General features: G+C 37.8%; 2 protein-coding genes and 1 long non-coding RNA gene across 10 annotated transcripts in view; 1 reads left to right on the top strand and 2 right to left on the bottom strand.

Moving 5' to 3' along the window:
• The first annotated feature begins 422 nt into the window (after positions 1–422).
• LOC139969220 (uncharacterized) lies at positions 423–14,524 on the top strand. 2 transcript variants are annotated; one of them, XM_071974121.1, is made up of 14 exons: positions 424–606; positions 2,282–2,414; positions 3,077–3,214; positions 3,813–3,873; positions 4,623–4,788; positions 5,229–5,423; positions 5,638–5,905; positions 6,167–6,360; positions 6,593–6,758; positions 7,673–8,020; positions 9,288–9,781; positions 11,289–11,437; positions 13,168–13,372; positions 13,671–14,524. In XM_071974121.1, exons 2-14 carry the CDS (start codon positions 2,294–2,296, stop codon positions 13,920–13,922), a joined length of 2,757 nt encoding a protein of 918 aa, XP_071830222.1. In that variant the 5' UTR covers positions 424–606; positions 2,282–2,293; the 3' UTR covers positions 13,923–14,524. The 2 variants fall into 2 exon arrangements, with proteins under 2 accessions (XP_071830223.1, XP_071830222.1); XM_071974122.1 differs by lacking the exons at positions 11,289–11,437; positions 13,168–13,372; positions 13,671–14,524 and adding an exon at positions 10,156–10,248 and having other exon boundaries at positions 423–606.
• Positions 8,137–9,279, bottom strand: LOC139969224 (uncharacterized). Its single transcript, XR_011793674.1, has 2 exons — positions 8,403–9,279; positions 8,137–8,237 (listed from the first exon to the last, which is right to left on the bottom strand). It is a non-coding gene; the product is annotated as an uncharacterized lncRNA (long non-coding RNA).
• The window catches only part of LOC139969222 (geranylgeranyl pyrophosphate synthase-like), a 22,631-nt gene continuing 17,588 nt past the window's right edge, over positions 14,346–19,388 (bottom strand). For 6 of the 7 annotated variants that reach the window (XM_071974126.1, XM_071974123.1, XM_071974125.1 and 3 more), the window contains 5 exons: positions 17,879–17,980; positions 17,629–17,689; positions 17,120–17,366; positions 16,042–16,091; positions 14,346–15,609 (listed from right to left, as the gene is read on the bottom strand). In XM_071974126.1, coding sequence (XP_071830227.1) covers positions 15,486–15,609; positions 16,042–16,091; positions 17,120–17,366; positions 17,629–17,689; positions 17,879–17,980 — 584 coding nt within the window. In that variant the 3' untranslated portion in view covers positions 14,346–15,485. The remainder of the gene's footprint in view (positions 15,610–16,041; positions 16,092–17,119; positions 17,367–17,628; positions 17,690–17,878; positions 17,981–19,388) is intronic. The other variant, XR_011793673.1, reaches the window with a different exon arrangement.

Here is a 19,388-nt window from a genome sequence, read left to right as displayed (position 1 = left end):
ATCCCCGGTTCAATTCCCCGCCGACAGCAATGTGTGTCGTCTGGCAAGGGTGTTGTTCAATAACAACTTCCCGACATGGAAGTTAAATGGATGTGTGCCGAGAGATTGGTTTCGGTCAGCTTGCGAGTCTACAGGCCTCCATGGCTTCTTTCGCGAGTTCCTGCTTGCGGGAAGATCACATATACATACATACATTCATAACAGCGCTGGTTAACTTATATTCATTCACAATAATTATATCCCCTACGATAGAGTGGCACTCCCATCTACAAGGTGAATGTTTTATCTGCAAATATATCCGTGTTGAAATGGATAGCCAACTCTATATTCCTATTCGAGGCTCCACTTTGTATAGCGCCACCTATTTCAAGAAGTATCTTAGCAACAGCTTCTGGCTTTGTACACAGGATCAGGTACGGTGTTGCTATTTATGAAGCATATCGGAACATATCACATCCTCACGTACAACGACGTGGGACTATATTGGAAAATCTGCATTGAGAAATATAAAGACCACTAGTCTCATAATATGGTGTTTGTGTGCCATATTTTATAGTTTGGATTACAACGAATTACAAGAAATTAAGCAATCTTAAGCGATTCGAAGTAAGTCAGGACCGTTTTCCTTGTTGTAAGTTGTACTCGTTACTGTAGTGACGTTAGCCCTAGGCTAGACAGGGCTAGGCTAAGTGCAGTAACTTGTATTGTAAGTGTAGCCTAGACCTAGCTTTAGCCAAAGTAAAACTAGTTAGGCTTAATTCAAAATTTTATGGTAATTTGTTATCTTGTCAACTACCTGAGGCCAGCTAGGCAAAACGTTAGGCTAGTATTTTTTATGGAAAGTGAGTGGATAGATTACTCTCAAGTCCAGTTCACATACTGAGGATAAAACTTTATCAACCAAAAACATTTCGCATGAAACAATTATTTGAGTGCAAAGGTATAGGCCTAGCATGCAAGATAAATGTTACTTACAGATTGAAATGGTATTTAAATAGTAAGGAGAAACTTATATTACAAGAAATATTGAGTTTACAGAAAGTTTGATATAAGAGGTAATGACACTAGGCTCAGTGATTAAAAAAGCGAACTGCAGCAAAAAAGAACTGAAGAATCCGAACAATCCTTGCCTACTGATAAAACTTTATCAACCAAAAACATTTCGCATGAAACAATTATTTGAGTGCAAAGGTATAGGCCTAGCATGCAAGATAAATATGTTACCTACAGATTGAAATGGTATTTAAATAGTAAGGAGAAACTTATATTACAAGAAATATTGAGTTTACAGAAAGTTTGATATAAGAGTTAATTACACTAGGCTCAGTGATTAAAAAAGCGAACTGCAGCAAAAAAGAACTGAAGAATCCGAACAATCCTTGCCTACTGATTGTATCTCATTGGGCCTATTTACCTGTGAAGTCAGAATGTGACAGTCTTCTGGGTGTGATGATTGTATGTATCTAGAAGGCACACTGACAGTGCTTCATTTTACAACAAAGTATATTCTGAGCTAATAAAAGGATTTGTCAAAGTTAATAAAAAGGGGCCTGGGCTAGGACTATCTCAGAAGTAAATAATCAGTAAAAGTAATCACTTCTACATTATGCCTAAGCAGAATATTCCTGGGTATTGAAGGATTTATCACTAGTTTTTCAAAAGGAAATCTTGACTTGACTTTGGATGTATGTGTGTAAGTTAGCCTAGTCTAATGTTTGGCTTATTTTCTCTGGGTTGTGTATATCAATTCATTTAGGCCAAAACTGTAGATTGGCCTTAGGCTTCAGAAAATGTTTCAAGATTCTACTTGTGCACTTCTAGTCATGATAGAGTATTTCGCTATATATTGAAGGGACTTACTTAGCCTATGCCTAGATTACTTTTTGGCAGCAAGTGATCACTGGAGGTTGAACTTTTACCTTATATTGATCACAAGAAGGTTTACTCTTGACCTCAAAAACTTTGCAAGTTGATTACAGCATTTGATCACTAGTTAGCAGCTTCTACAGTTTAAAATCTTTCAAATTCATCTCTTAATTGAGCTGAATTGTGTCCTGTTACTGGATTTGGATAAATTGCTGAAGAAGTTAGCATCAATTTGGTAACTATGTACAGAGTCTTTTTTTTTAAATTTTTTTTTTATCAATTGACTGAGATTGTGGCATAAATAGTTTATTTATGTTATGTCTAACTAGCCTTTTGTGTAATCTTTGCATTGAACAATCATTGTAGGCGAAGTTGATATTAAATGTTTTCATGATTAATGTACAATTTTCTCCAGGAGGTAATCAAGATGCCTGAATCAAGAGTGGAAGTCATTGAAGACCAGATAAGGACCACAGTTCAACTGAAAAGTGTCAGAGTAGCAGAATTCTTCAAAGACTTTGATAGGTTGAGATCTGGATATGTTACAAGTAAGGCAAAAACTACCTCCTCCCCCTCCTCATCTAAATGCAATTTACATACTTTTGTCCTCCTACACACAAATATATTGCTAGTTTGTTGCAGTAGGTTCAGAACAGGTGTTAAATACTGCTGTTATTTTTCATAAAAGATATCAACACATTACAGCTTAAACTTCCTACAGCAAACGTACAAACCTAGCCAATTTTTTCACTTTAAGAAATTGTCAGTTATACAGGAAGTTATTAGCATGAAATAAAGTAGCAGCTAATTAATTGCATCCATTTATGGCTAGAAGAATTATTTTATGCTGTTTGCAAAGACCCTTCAAGTGTTACTTGAGTGAATTAGTGGGATTTGGCTTAATTATACTAATCAATGTAACCAGTTGCTTTAATATAAAATTACAAGAATAAAGCTTGAAGATTAGCTCAGTGTTCTCATGAACTACTTTATTGGCTACTCCTTGGTTTTTGTTCTGTGTATTTTTACCGAGGAAGAAGTCATTAAGGTAAACAACCTGACAAAGAAGGTCCTTCAACCAGACCAGATTTGACTTTCCTTGTTACACTGTGTTTATGACTGCTTGTCTCCTTTTGTCTGAGTCAATATTCGGATCATTCCTCATAATTATCAGCAAACGATCACTATGTCATTGATGTTTTTCCTGCAGCTCCCCAATTTAAGCGGTGTCTTAAACAAAGCTTTGAGATTGTGCTTCCAGAGGTTGATGAAGATCTCCTTGTTCAAAAATACCAAGATGGTGGTCATGGCGTAAACTACAGACGATTTGCAGATGTGATTGAATGTGGTGAGATAAACAGTTGTGTTTAGTTGTAAGGTGAGGGGTGGGGAGGTGGGTGGGTGAGTGGGGAGGTGCACAATATGTTGACAAGGTACAGTATCAATGCCGAGAGATGTGCAAATCTTTGGAAGAATCTATGTACAGCTAAAGTAGAAAGAAAAAGACAATGAAAGGGGAGAGTTGTGAGGAACTGACAAACTTTTGGTATTTTGCATTTTTGCTGTATAATATGTATTCCACCATATTGTGCAAATCTTTGTAATTTTGTAAACTAAACTGTTGCTCCAGACGTATTTACCCCTCTAGTTACGCCCCACAAACACAAACTACTGACATATTACATAACCCTATAATGTCTGTCGTTTAACTGAATTCACACAAACCCTCATCCCTATATTTTTCCTTCATATTGTTTACTGTGTCAGTTTGAACTTTGTATCAAGCCCTTGGAAAAATGTGTGTAATTGGAGTATGCCTATCATTATTTTGATATATCTGTTTGAGCAATCTATTGCAGCTAGACAGCTTAACTATATGAGTAAATGTACCACCAACATCTCTTTCCTTCTCAGTAACATTCTTTATTACATGCCCATTTCCACAGCTTTTAGGCCAAATGAAATGAAGATTGATCCCAAAACACAGATTACAGAACCAACAGAATTGTGAGTATACTTCTGTTAATTCATGTTTAATATCTTACGCACACTAAAGGCAGGATAAATAGTATACGTACTGGTTATCTTTAGCTCGGTGCAAGTTACTTCTTGAATTTTAATAATGGCTGGTGATATTTGTTATCCTCTTGCATTTGTTAGGAAGTACATGCTTTTTACCTGAAAAGAGTTAATTATACAATTAAGCATGATCAATAATTAGCATACATGTGAAGTACTGTACAAGAATCAGTACAGCAGCATTAATGTATATTTTAAGCTAATAAAGAGCTAGGTCCACTATATTTAGGTCTTTGTCAATGTTCATAGCATCTTTATGGAAAGTGAGTTAAATCTGGTAATGAAAGGCAAATATTGCTGTCTAAACTACTGGGACAATGGCAGAATATTTAATGCATTTTGATATTTATTAAAGAATTTTTTTGTCTTTATCTTATCAATTATCAAAGCCACATGTTATAATTATTGGTGTTTTTTGTACATGAATGAAGCAATTTTATGTTCTGTTGACAAGAATGAAAAAGTAGAGGTGTCAGAGATGGGGGTATCACCATAAGCATACCTTCCCAACATGCCCCCCCCCCCACCCTTCATCCTTTTATATCAATCTATCATTCTGACTAGATAGTGCAACATAAAGGCTCAGGGCAAATATTTCTTCATTTAGTAAGATGGAAGCAAACAACATTCTTATGCTGTTAACCTCTCTTTAACTTGAATTTGTTTTTTTCTCGCAGCTTTGGATCTCAGCGTTCTATCCGCCCCTTGAGTCCACCTTCACAGACAAGGGTGCTTGAAATAGTCAGGAAGATAGCCCCATACTATAAATACCACGGCATTGACCTTAGAAGTAGTTATGAAGACTTTGATAAACACAACATTGGGGTAGTCACAGACAGCCAGGTAATCCCAACTCTCTAGCAAACAATGCTGGTTGTTACAATTTGCTTCTAAGCTTGAAAAGACATCAAGAATGTAAAACCTGTAAAAGTAAACTCGGTTGAAACAATCACAAATGTGTAATAAATACATGAAAGTTTAAAGCATCTTTATTAAGGTTAGATAAAGTCATGTAAGGTAATGGATCACTATTATGTCATAGTTTTGCATGACTTGTAGGAACCATTAGAAGAATCACAATGTATTTGCGATTCAGGACAAATGGGTGGTGGACACATGCGCAAGAATATACCATAAATCATTCTATTTAAAGGGTGCACCCAATTGTTCAGCAAAGAGCAAAGTCTTTTTGTCTCAGAAATGGGTGTACCAAGATTATTCCAACATTTTCCAATCTTTTATTATTAGCCTTTTTAGTGACATATATACATTTTCTTTCTTAGTTTGAGAGAAGCTTTCCTAGACCCCCAGGGTTGTCTGATGAGGAGGTTCGGCTTTTAGCGTGTAAATACCAGGACCCTGAGCGAGCCAAGCTGGTCAACTATTTTAACTTTTACAGAGATCTGGAAGCTGACAAGGGTACATTGGAGGACAACCTCTTTGATGCTCCACCAAGTGCCTATAATATTCCAAGAGAGGTACAAACTACTTAATCTATTAAGTCTTAACCACCGTTGTTACCTTATAGATATTCTTAAAACACAGTTTAATGACTTGACACTCTTAATATGGTTACAATTCTCTGTGAGTTGATATCGGACGAAAATATTCAATGTGTTCAATATTAACAATTTAAATTTTGATGCGATATAAATGTCTTATTGTTATCTCATTCTTGGTGGTCTTTTGAAGGTCAAAGTGGATGATGAACTAAATACAATCTTCAATAAAATTCAAGTGGCTGTCCACAAGAATGGTATCAGGACCACAGAATTTTTCCGAGACCACGACAAGCTCAGGAAAGGAATCATCACGGAAAACCAATTTGTCTGCGGCCTGATGCTCTGCGCGGGGAAAGAGGCTCATTTGACGAGAGGAGAGGTGCAAAAATTAGTGGATTTTTACAAGGATGCTGAAGGGAGAGTGGCATACAAAGCATTCTGTGATAAAATGGAAAATGGTGAGCTATGATTGGGTATGGAGGTATTGTGATATTATGACATGACAATCCCCCAGAAATCAGTTCACTGGGTCAATGCATCCATCTTGACTACAACTCATGCTTTGCTTCAAGCATTTTCAGCAAATTAGGTTTATTTTCTCAATGACAAATATTTCAATCACAAATCAGCATTTCTGTAACTTTTGGTTTAATATTTGAGCTTAATATTCCTTTTTGTCGGTTAAAACTTTTAACTGATGTGTATGGTTTTGTCCACAGCATTTACTGATCCCCATTTTGAAAAGAATCCTCAGTTGGATGTGTACCGTCCACCTTGCGGTGCATTGGCAAGGTCTCTGAATAACCTCAACGACGCAGAGGACCAACAAGTGAACCATGTACTTGTAGCTCTCCAAGATGAGGTCAGGAAGAGACGATTAATGACCTTCCCCACCTTTAAGGATTTTGACAGGGTGAGTTAAATTAATGTCAGAGGTCATATTGCCCAACCTTATCCTGTTGCTGCATGAACCACAGCAATATCAGGCTAAGACACCACAGGAAGTTGACATTTTGACTTGAAGGTTTGTAAATTTTGGCAAGGAAATTTGCAGCTATATATATATATATTAATAATTTTTCATATTTGAAAAGCAATAATGCTAGCAATCTATTATTAATATTATTGATTAATATTTAATTCAGAGCAAGGCCTACACTCGTAACATCACCAAAGATCAATTCCGTCGAATCTTGGACTTTTTGACCCTCAACGTTGGAGATAACGACTTCAAGTTACTCTGTAGGAAATTTGAGGAACCGATCAGTGGAGACATCAACTATCCTGCCTTTGTGCAAGCAATTGACAAAGGTTAGTTTATATGTTACATCATCTTATTGGTACTGGTATGGCACTTTGGTAGGTCATAATGATATACACAAAACTATGTAATATGGAGACCTTATTTATCCAGGGAATCCAGTGACATAACATTGATGTTGATACCCATCCCCCACCTCCCTCCACCCCTATGTTCATATCTAGGGTTAGTACCCATTAACTGCCATGTGCATTGCAAGGTAGGGGTGAAATTTTGAGGTTATCTCATTGGTTCTATGATGCAATGATGATCATGGTCAAATGTCAAAGTTAAGAAATAACTTAAACAGAATTAATTTGTCCAGATAAAATCCAGTGTCATAAAAAGACTTGAAAGTAACTCGTTGTTTATCACAAAGTACAAGAAGATGTTTTTCATGTGAATTTTCTGGCAATGAAATTACTCAACAATCTGGATTGCCTTTATCTGTGAGCATCCATTGAATCTGGGTTGCGTTTATCTATGAGCATGGATTGAAAGCTACATTTGTAGCGATTTCCTTGAATGGAAGGCAAAAACAGGTAAAGCTGAAATTATTCAGGGATTTTAAAATAAATTTGGCATTCCTGCGACAAGGACATTTCCAGGGACATGTTAAATTCGTGGATGTTATGTAAAATGCAGGATTGTTCCCTGAATCAGGAATGCTGGCCATCTTAGTATACGATGTAATCAAGTGTTAGTCTTAAATATGCTAATCTGATATTATAAAATCTTAATTTCAAGAGCAGTGGTGGATATCAAGAGTAGGCTTCTCTTGAAAGTCATTGGAAATGATTGCATGACTACAGATGAAAACATTTGTAGATCTATTCATAGAGACCTTACATTTGATTTATTCTGTAATAATGCATAATGTACCACACTTCATTTAAGGTTTGCATGATTTGAATCATCTTTTCAGAATTCATTGGTTTTAGTATGGACTCTGAAGATACCATGAAGGTAGAGAGATCGGTGACTCCGGTCAGAAACCAACCGATTGATATCTCTGGAGTCAGCTTTGAGGAGATAATGAAAGGGATCAGACATCACGTCTTGGTCAACAGGTTACGAGTTTGTGAATACTTTCAGGACTTTGACCCACTCATGGAGCGGTCCATCCCGAAGAGTCAGTTCCGTATCGGGCTGAGTGCTCTCGGCCAGCACAACCTCACTGATGCCCAGTTTGAGGTTCTCTTTCTGTACTACGAAAACCCACAGAAGAAGGGAACAGTGCTGTGGAGAAAGTTTGAGAAAGATATTGATACAGGTTGGTAGAATTGAATTTGAGCTAACCTGGTAAAGGAAACAGGATGCATTATAAATCAATAAAGATTTCTTTATTCCGTATTCCTGTAATCCAAAGATTATTCAACGCAGAAGAAATGTTGAGTCGATTCGTGGTTTATTAGCTTTGATATCTGGTAACTATCTGGTAATCTGTTAATCTGTTAATCTGCTAATCTGTCAATCTGTCAGTCTGGTAACTAAATAAATAAAAACGAAACATACGTTTGTAATTAAACAATCAGGAAATCGATTAATGAATAAGTCAATTATTGAAGAATAAATACATAAATCCAAATCATACAGAATAAATAATCATGTATGCAACAAATATGCAACGTTATATCAATAAAAACACAACTTACATATAATCTTTGGTTTAACACTGGAAAATACTTCTTGCTTCAATACGTTCTTGATATCGACTGAACTCAAATTACAGTAAATGAACGTAAAGACAGAACCAACGAAAACAACAAATTTCAAACACATACTCACGCACGCATGCACACTCGCACAAACACGCACACGCGCAGTAGCACTGCAACTTTACATGACGCACACTTCGTAACAATACACAAACAACACATCGTGTGAGCGCATTTACATGCATGTTTAGGATAGAAGATTTCACATTCAGGAGCAGTACTATAGTTTTTTTTTGTCAACTTTTTATATTTTTGAAACATATATAAGCAGACTACATTAAGTTAATGTAAACTGTTTAGATCTTGTTCAGTTTGATTCAAAATATTTCTATGTGCAAGATAAGACTGACACACATATAAGTCTTTCAGATTTACATGGGATTAGCAGTCATGATAAGGGTAATAGTTTCAAAAGTCAAGTAAAAATGGAATGATCTTAAATTGTCTACTTCTGTTTGCCTAAAACAAAGGTGCAGTTATGTTCTATAAAAAGGTCATGTAATTTCTTAATTTTGATGTGGGAAAGTCATGGTAGTTCATTTTGTAGATATTGTGGAAACTGGGTTGGGCTTGTTAGGCTTGTAGATAAGCAATAATACTAATTATTTAACGAGAATAACCATTTTTAGTTTCACTGAATTATAGACCAGTGTTTCTGATAAAGATTCATAGGGTTGAATATAGTCATTGTTCTTTAATCTCAATTACCTAAACCTAAATGCTTGATGTATGGCGTAAATTGCTAATTATCAGAACTCCAATGCAGCTATATTAGAGAATGGTTTGCTTGTATCATCATCTTTGTTGTGGTGTTTCTTTCAGTTTTTACACAAGTCTTACCCAACCTTGAGAAGACACCAACTAGCCAGGTGCCCCCCTCAGAAGTCTACCTCGTGGAGAAGCCAGGCACCCTAGACTGGTCACAGGTTCCAGATGAGATGATACAGACGGTTTCAGATGCCTTGGCTAGAATGATGCAGCGAGTAGAACAGAGGCGGGTCCTCATCAAACCGTGCTTCCAAGATTTCGACCTCCATAATCGAGGGACAGTCACAAAGGCCCAGTTTAGACAATGTCTGACCTACCTGGGCCTCAGGGCCAGTGTTGATGAGATGCAGGCCCTGGAAGCCAAATATTCCAACCACATGGGCTTTGATTATCTAAGATTCCTTGAGGATCTCCAACCTCCTGCTAAACAGGAGCTCAAATATGAACAGAGACTGGAGAACTTGAAGCTGGTCAACTCCAAGACGATGTCTTTAGAGAGGAACCCACTCATGGATATAAACGCCATCATGAACAAGATTAAAACAAAGGTAAAGAAACATGAAATGAGGGAAAATATCAAGAAGATTGTAGATTATTACAGGATGATGTGATTTCATTCAGGAACCACTTGAAATAAAGCAAGATTCATGTAGTAAAATCAATTGTTCGTAGCTTGAAGGTGGAGAAATAACTGGGAGATATTAATAGATACCAGCTTGTGTCCTGTGTGATTTGACAAGAGCTTAAAATATCATGGATATAGTTAGCATAATGTATAAATGGTTATTAGCGTATCACATCAATCTGTAGGATGATAATGTCTCATGTTCCTGTTTGACAGGTTATGAAAGAAGGCATCAGGTTGTTAGAGTTGATGTGTGCAATCTGTAGGATGATAATGTCTCTTGTTCCTGATTGACAGGTTATGAAAGAAGGCATCAGGGTGTTGGAGTTGATGTGTGCAATATGTAGGATGATAATGTCTCTTGTTCCTGATTGACAGGTTATGAAAGAAGGCATCAGGTTGTTAGAGTTGATGTGTGCAATCTGTAGGATGATAATGTCTCTTGTTCCTGTTTGACAGGTTATGAAAGAAGGCATCAGGTTGTTAGAATTGATGTGTGCAATCTGTAGGATGATAATGTCTCATGTTCCTGTTTGACAGGTTATGAAAGAAGGCATCAGGTTGTTAGAGTTGATGTGTGCAATCTGTAGGATGATAATGTCTCTTGTTCCTGATTGACAGGTTATGAAAGAAGGCATCAGGTTGTTAGAGTTGATGTGTGCAATCTGTAGGATGATAATGTCTCTTGTTCCTGTTTGACAGGTTATGAAAGAAGGCATCAGGTTGTTAGAGTTGATGTGTGCAATCTGTAGGATGATAATGTCTCTTGTTCCTGTTTGACAGGTTATGAAAGAAGGCATCAGGTTGTTAGAGTTGATGTGTGCAATCTGTAGGATGATAATGTCTCTTGTTCCTGTTTGACAGGTTATGAAAGAAGGCATCAGGTTGTTAGAATTGATGTGTGCAATCTGTAGGATGATAATGTCTCATGTTCCTGTTTGACAGGTTATGAAAGAAGGCATCAGGTTGTTAGAGTTGATGTGTGCAATCTGTAGGATGATAATGTCTCTTGTTCCTGATTGACAGGTTATGAAAGAAGGCATCAGGTTGTTAGAGTTGATGTGTGCAATCTGTAGGATGATAATGTCTCTTGTTCCTGTTTGACAGGTTATGAAAGAAGGCATCAGGTTGTTAGAATTGATGTGTGCAATCTGTAGGATGATAATGTCTCATGTTCCTGTTTGACAGGTTATGAAAGAAGGCATCAGGTTGTTAGAGTTGATGTGTGCAATCTGTAGGATGATAATGTCTCTTGTTCCTGTTTGACAGGTTATGAAAGAAGGCATCAGGGTGTTGGAGTTGATGTGTGCAATCTGTAGGATGATAATGTCTCTTGTTCCTGTTTGACAGGTTATGAAAGAAGGCATCAGGGTGTTGAATTGATGTGTGCAATCTGTAGGATGATAATGTCTCTTGTTCCTGTTTGACAGGTTATGAAAGAAGGCATCAGGGTGTTGGAGTTCATGCGTGATTACGACAAGCTTCGATCTGGGCGGATTTTGAAGACTGTTTTCTGCAGAGCTTTGGATCTAGCCAAGCTTGATCTTCAACCTTCCGAAGTAGCAGTATTGATGGAAGCGTAAGTGACATGTTTTCCGTGACTTCATTTATGTAGTATTACTACTGAAGGTTTCAGTCAGTTTCCAGCTACTTCTGTTGGTAATCTCCTCCCTGCCCCCTACTCTGTTAGAGACCTGTGAGTCATCCACTTCCATCCCTCTTCTTCTGTTAGTTAGAGTTCTGTGGATTATCCCCAAACTGCCCAGACTTCTTTGAGTAAGAGCCCTGTGGGTTATCCCCTCCCTGCCCCCTACTTCTGTTAGTTAGAGCCCTTTGAGTAATCCCCTCCCTTCCCCCTTCTTCTGTTAGTTGGAGCCCTGTGGATCCTCTCCCTTGCCCCTTCTTCTGTTAAAGCCCTGTGGGCCATCCCCTCCCTTCCCTCTTCTTCTATTAGTTAGAGCCCTGTGGTTATCCCCTCCCTGCCCCCTACTTCTGTTAGTTAGAGCCCTTTGAGTAATCCCCTCCCTTCCCCCTTCTTCTGTTAGTTGGAGCCCTGTGGATCCTCTCCCTTGCCCCTTCTTCTGTTAAAGCCCTGTGGGCCATCCCCTCCCTTCCCTCTTCTTCTATTAGTTAGAGCCCTGTGGTTATCCCCTCCCTGCCCCCTACTTCTGTTAGTTAGAGCCCTTTGAGTAATCCCCTCCCTTCCCCCTTCTTCTGTTAGTTGGAGCCCTGTGGATCCTCTCCCTTGCCCCTTCTTCTGTTAAAGCCCTGTGGGCCATCCCCTCCCTTCCCTCTTCTTCTATTAGTTAGAGCCCTGTGGTTATCCCCTCCCTGCCCCCTACTTCTGTTAGTTAGAGCCCTTTGAGTAATCCCCTCCCTTCCCCCTTCTTCTGTTAGTTGGAGCCCTGTGGATCCTCTCCCTTGCCCCTTCTTCTGTTAGAGCCCTGTGGGCCATCCCCTCCCTTCCCTCTTCTTCTATTAGTTAGAGCCCTGTGGGTTATCCCCTCCCTGCCCCCTACTTCTGTTAGTTAGAGCCCTCTGAGTAATCCCCTCTCTTCCCCCTTCTTCTGTTAGTTGGAGCCCTGTGGATCCTCTCCCTTGCCCCTTCTTCTGTTAGAGCCCTGTGGGCCATCCCCTCCCTTCCCTCTTCTTCTATTAGTTAGAGCCCTGTGGTTATCCCCTCCCTGCCCCCTACTTCTGTTAGTTAGAGCCCTCTGAGTAATCCCCTCTCTTCCCCCTTCTTCTGTTAGTTGGAGCCCTGTGGATCCTCTCCCTTGCCCCTTCTTCTGTTAGAGCCCTGTGGGCCATCCCCTCCCTTCCCTCTTCTTCTATTAGTTAGAGCCCTGTGGGTCATCCCCTCCCTTCCCTCTTCTTCTATTAGTTAGAGCCCTGTGGGTAATCCCCTTCCTGCCCACTATTTGTTTAGTTAAAACTTTGTGGGTAATCCCCTCCCTGTCCCCTACTTCTGTTAGATAGAGTCCTGTCTGTTTCCCTTCCCCCTCCCCAAGCAACCATAATCCTGACTAGAGAACAAGTAAAGTTCTCATCTTTACACATTTGGTTCTTTTGTGCTGCTTTGATCTCCCAGTCAATATTGAATTAATTTGATCCAATCAGGTGGTTGCATTACATTATGACAACATCAGAACTTTGTTTACCTTCCCTTCAGATTCATCCAGGTAGCTGCTGCAATGTTCAATGATATAGTTATTTAGTCTTCCTTGTTCCTAATGGGGTTCAACTTGTTTGGTAATGTGCCTGATGAATTTGTTACCAGAACACATCCTTCTTCTTCTTCCCTCTGTTTAGATTTGAGCATCCCATGAAGCCAGAGTATGTTGAGTATTTGACATTCAGTGACCTAGTGGAGAGTATCTTTACCCTTAAGAACCTAGAGAAGGACCCTCTGGTAACCCCAGTGCAGTTTAAACCTCCAGCTGAGGTGGAGCAGAATGTACTGTCTGAGGATGAGGAGAGGATGCTTATGGCTACCATGGGCAGATTAGCAGAGCGGGTGAGTCAAAGGGGAGATGGGCTGAGTAGATGAGCGGCCGTGTTAAAGCAGCATTTTGCGTTTGGTCGCCGTTTTCTACTTTTTTGACATGTCCATCAAGTTTTTTACATATATCAATCACAAATCAGCAAACTAAGATATGAGCCAAGTTTTTCCCTGCCAACAACTGTCACATTGTTGGTGTAGCTATGTAAATGATATGGATAAAAGGAATGTACACATGTTTACATAACTCATTTGCACTGTTAGTGGTTCAAATGGCAACAAGTTGTCACTAATTCTTTCTTTTTCCATCTAGGTTGGAAAGAAAAGTTTGCAGATTTATCCTCAGTTTGAAGATTATGACAAGGCCCACAATGGTTCTGTCTCCCGGTCCCAGTTCTGTAGGGTCTTGAGTGGCCTGGACCTTGGCTCCATGGTTAGCCAGCGAGAGTTTCTGGTACTCTACAAGAAGTTTGAAGTTAAAGTTGGATACCAGAATGATGTAAACTATAATGCATTCTGTGATATGATTTACAAAATGGCAAACATTGAACTATTTAAACCCTAAGAAAGTCACAAAGCTGTTGAAAACAGAGTTTTGGAAATGTTCCTGAAAAAATCAATGGTTCTGTCAGCTGAGAATGAAAAATTAAACTTCTGTAACCTTAAATATCTTTCTGAATTTCTCTTCTGGCTGCTATTTTCATTGATTCTTTGTTTGTTTTTGTATTTGTTATTTTCAAGAAGCTTATGTATATAGAATTTTGAATGAATTGGTCTTTGGAGTTCAAATACCAGTTTGAGAGCATTTCTCATGCAGATCATCATATTTTAAAAATGGCGATGAACACCTGATTTATCATAAAATAAAAATATAATAGGGAGAGAGGAAAGATTCAATATTAAGTTGTTTTATACAAGATTTAAAAGACACTAGTACTCTATAAACTTTTATTAATTGAGAAATCAAGGATACAGGTAGAAGCAATGGTTCTATTAATGGTTCTTATTTATCTGGCGATTCATCCACATTCCGTCCTAACTATAACACCTTGACATTATTAAATATAACCATTTATTTGATGTATCATTCCAAGCAAATCAAATCATTTATTGTTGGATGTATTTTATTTGTTCAATAAACTAAAAACAATTTGAGTTCTCCATTCATTCATAACTTTATGTTTTTTTTTGTTTCATCTCAAGAGAAACGGAAGCAGAATCTCATTCATCCATGAGCATGCTGAGCTTAATTAATTGTCCACATTTACAACAAAGGCTTAATTACAGCTAATAGTGACAATAAAGACATTCATAGTCATTGTAATTGTAATGTTCCTTATAATAGCTGTCATAGAGAGTGCTCTACCAAAGGAATACTATGGGGCAGAGACTGGCTAAGTTAGGTTTAGCCTGTAGACCCATTTCCTGTGGCTGTCTCTGGCCCTCTAGTCGAAAAGTCGCATAAAATTTAAAATTTTGCCGTGGGAAATCTTTGTTTAGCCATTTTTCATGATGTGTTTACTATGATTACCTGCACAGGGTTACACATAAGTGACTTGGGTACACTACAGTGATTGGGGCACACCACAGTGACTGGGGTACACCGCAGTGACTGGGGTACACTACAGTGACTGGGGTACACTTCAGTAACTGGGGTACACTAAAGTGACTGGGGTACACCGAACTGACAGGGTACACCAGTGACTTGGGTACACTACAGTGACTGGGGTACACTTCAGTGACTGCTGTACAATGCAGTGACTGGGGTACACCACATTGACTGGGTACACTGCAGTGACGGGTACACTACAGTGACCCGGTACCCCGCAGTGACTGGGGTACACTATAGTGACTGGGTACACCGTAATGACTGGGGTACACCACACAATAAAAAAACCATGAGTATTATGGTATGGCCATCTAAAATAAATTCAAGCTTTCTATATCCTTTGCACCTGAGGCTTAACCCTCTTCTTCTCTTTTACCAAGTTCTTCCTTAGCTTTGCCTGACAATGTGCATTAAAAATTAATAGCATAATATTGACAATTCAGATATCAAAAAATGTCTGTAAAAAGTTTTTAAAGTACATTGCACTGTCACAAAACATGACCCCAAGACTTATGAAGTTTATACATTTTCTTTCTTCCTTTTCGATGGGAGTTGGGTGCTTTGGCATATAATTGAGCCAAGTTCTTGAACAATACTCTCAAGGTAAGGATTACCCCCAAGTTCCTGGATTTGTTTCTTCGCCCTGTAAAATGGAAAGATAGGATGGTTATGATGGTTTCTCACTTTGAGAGATTCAGAGAGACAACAAGGCTAGATTAAATTATAATTAATTATCATTAATAATATTATTCATCCAATCATAATTAGCACAACAAACCCATATTATGACAATGGGTTAGGGTTAGTGGACGCTGATTGTATGTCCAGAGGTTCGAAACCGGTAAGGAAGGTCGTAATTCCACTGTAGGCGTTTGTCACCTGTATCGAACAACACTAGTTCTGTTTTTGGTGACATATTTTGCCTTACTCTAGAGATCAAACATGATTCTAACTAACTCGAAATCATTTGTGATTCCTAAAGCCGGATCTCGAAAGAGATATTTTGAACAGACTTTTGTTAATGAAATGGAGGTAATATAATCATGTAGAATAAAAAACACTACTTGATACTTACAACTCAGTGTATTCAGCTATAATCTTCCTTGTATACTCAAAGGACCCAATCTACCAACAACAACAAATAGGAGAGAGAGAAAAAAAAAGAAACATGAGATAATGTTGTAATTTCAATCCAAAGACACCATACATTATTAATGTACATACCTTGTCCTGTATCAAGTTACATAGCTGCACATGAGTGTTTTGTTGGTCAGGTCAGGTGACATACAAACAAGTATCAGATTTGTACATACCCGGTACATACCAGGTGCACACCGGATAACCTAGTACATACTGGGTACATAACATACTCCTCAATGTAACATGTCATTTTATGACATTAGTAACTTTCAAATTAGTTATTCCAATATCTAAGCAGTCAGTGCAGATGGGCATTGTCACTCTGAGGGTATTGATGAGTTCATGTGTAGCCCTGCATAATGATTTTGTGTATGGACAGCTGGTGTCATCAATAAACATATTATTATTAGATAAACAAGTTATGAAATTCTCCATAGCCTCTGACCTTTTCTAGGTACTCTATGCTCTGTGTACTCTATGCAGTGCTTCACCAACCTTTCTAGGTACTCTATGCTCTAGGCACTCTATGCTGTGTTTCACCAACCTTGCTTGGTACTCTATGCACTAGGTACTCTATGCAGTGCTTCACCGACCATTCCTATGTACTCTATCCTTTAGGCACTCCACACAATATTTCACAAACCTTTTCTAGGTACTCAACACAGTATTTCACTTTCTAGGTACTCTATGCTCTGTGTACTCTATGTAGTGCTTCACCGACCTTTCTAGATACTCTATGCTGTAAGCAATCTATACAGTGCTTCACCAACCTTTCTAGGTACTCTATGCTCTATTTCCCTATGCAGTGCTTCACCAACCTTTCTAGGTACTCTATGCTGTAAGCATTTTATATAACGCCTCACCAACCTTCCAAGGTACTCTATGCCCTAGGCACTCTATGCTGTTTCGCCAACCTTGCTTGGTACTCTATGCACTAGGTACTCTATGTAGTGCTTTACCAACCTTTCCTATGTACTCTATCCCTTAGGCACTCCTCACAATGTTTCACAAACCTTTTCTAGGTACTCAACACAGTATTTCTTGACCTCAAAATCTGTGGTCCTTTGCCTGAGAATATTTTTGACCTGAGTGCTCTCTGGTTGGCTCAAGATCCCATGGATGATCGGAAAGGAATATTTCCCTTCCGTTAGATCTTCACAGAAGCTTTTACTGTCCGTGTAATCACTTGATTGTAAGTTGGCATAATCGTCTCTAATTTGAAAGAAAAGTCCTAAAGCATCGATGAGTGGTTTGAAATTACTACAAACAGTAAAGCAAAAACAGAAAATATTATAAAAACATATTGTCTTTGGATAACTCATTAACATTTGTTTCATAGGAATGGTCAGAAGCAAATATGGACATTTGATGGACATTACAGCAAGTATTAGGGGTACTTATGGTAGTTTGCCATCACTGCTGTGGGTAAAGAACATGTTTAAACAGAGAGATAGACCTTTCATGATTCAATAATTACTACATAATATCATAAATTTATTCCTTACGTGGGTTACGACCTTACCTTTTATTAGTACTGAACAATTGCATAAGTCGGACAGCTAGACCAAACAGGCCACCAGTTTCTATAGAAAAGAAAATATAAAACACTCAATTACCAATGTTAGTCTTGTAGTTCAGACTGATATTGTGATTATACAGATAAGGTATTGTATCCTTTATAAGACTGAAGTTGACATAATATCAACCCATAGCAACAATATTTCCTATCTATAAATGGTACCCACTACATTTCATGTGAATTCACAACTTACTTTTCAGCACCATTTCTTTATACTCTTCTTCTGTAGGACAGTTGAAGTTGTCTCTCCACCAAATGTCCATACCTTGGCCTTGGTGTAAGATTAAGAGTTGTTCTATAGCAAAAAATAAATATTTATTACATTCAATATGGCCAAACACAGACCCAAGCAGGGGGAAGAGTGTGGAAGATTGAATTTAGCCACCAAAACCCATGAAACATAAGATGGTATACTGTACAACATATGACCTCAGTAACATACTAAGGCTAGTTCATACTAATATCAATGTGATATTAAGTTTGTTTAAGTATTATGTCTAAACCCATGAAACATAAGATGGAAAACAACATATGACCTCAGTAACATACCAAGGCTAGTTCATTCTAATATCAATGTGATATTAAGTATGTTTAAGTATTATGTCTAAACCCATGAAACATTAGATGGTAAACAACATATGACCTCAGTAACATACCAAGGCTAGTTCATTCTAATATCAATGTGATATTAAGTATGTTTAAGTATTATGTCCAAAGTCATGAAACATAAGATGGTATACAATATATGAATGCAGCAACATACCAAGGCTAGTTCATTCTAATATCAATGTGATATTAAGTATGTTTAAGTATTATGTCCAAAGCCATGAAACATAAGATGGTATACAATATATGAATGTAGCAACATACCAAGGCTAGTTCATTCTAATATAACATCATATTAAGTATGTATAAAGTATTATGTGTAAACCCATGAAACATAAGATGGTAAACAACATATGACCTCAATAACATACCAAGGCTAGTTCATTCTAATATCAATGTGATATTAAGTATGTTTAAGTATTATGTCTAAACCCATGAAACATAAGATGGTATACAACATATTACCTCAGTAACATATCAAGGCTAGTTCATTCTAATATCAACATCATATTAAGTATTTCTAAAGTATTAAGTCTAAATGGTAAATGTTTCAGTAGCAAATCATGTTGTACATTAGTGTTCATCCTGTTTCAAATTCTACAAACCAGAAGAAGTTCAGCAAAACTTTTTTTCAAAATAAGAGTGACGATATAATTCATTTCCTACAAATGCTGCAAAATTAGCATATCTTTTCAAGAAGTCCAAAATTGTTTCAAGCTGAAATAACTCTTTCGATGCTCAGATGGTGATGATATGGACCACATTATTTTCCCAGACTGCATCGATTCGACCCTTCCTGATTACAAAATAGCTGATAAGTAATCAGGAACTTTTCATAACAGATATTTGATGGAAGAACAAATAGGAATTGATTCAAGAAGGGATTGTGTGCTTGAGACAATTCATATTGTCTCTGTGCTGCATATCAGTGAATAAAGCTTTTTAACAAGAGACAAGAAAGATTTTTTATTAATATTGATATTTTTATTATATTTGTACAAAATACAGGTACACTTGTGTGCGGTGTTTATATGTTGGTGTCATTTGCCTCAAACATTATAGTATATTGTCGGCTGTTCTACTAAGAAATAACCAAT

Source organism: Apostichopus japonicus, chromosome 6 (assembly GCF_037975245.1).
Source record: "Apostichopus japonicus isolate 1M-3 chromosome 6, ASM3797524v1, whole genome shotgun sequence".
Classification (NCBI taxonomy): Eukaryota; Metazoa; Echinodermata; class Holothuroidea; order Aspidochirotida; family Stichopodidae; genus Apostichopus; species Apostichopus japonicus.
Note: the sequence above shows the minus strand (reverse complement) of the source record. Positions and strands in the feature narration are given on the sequence as shown.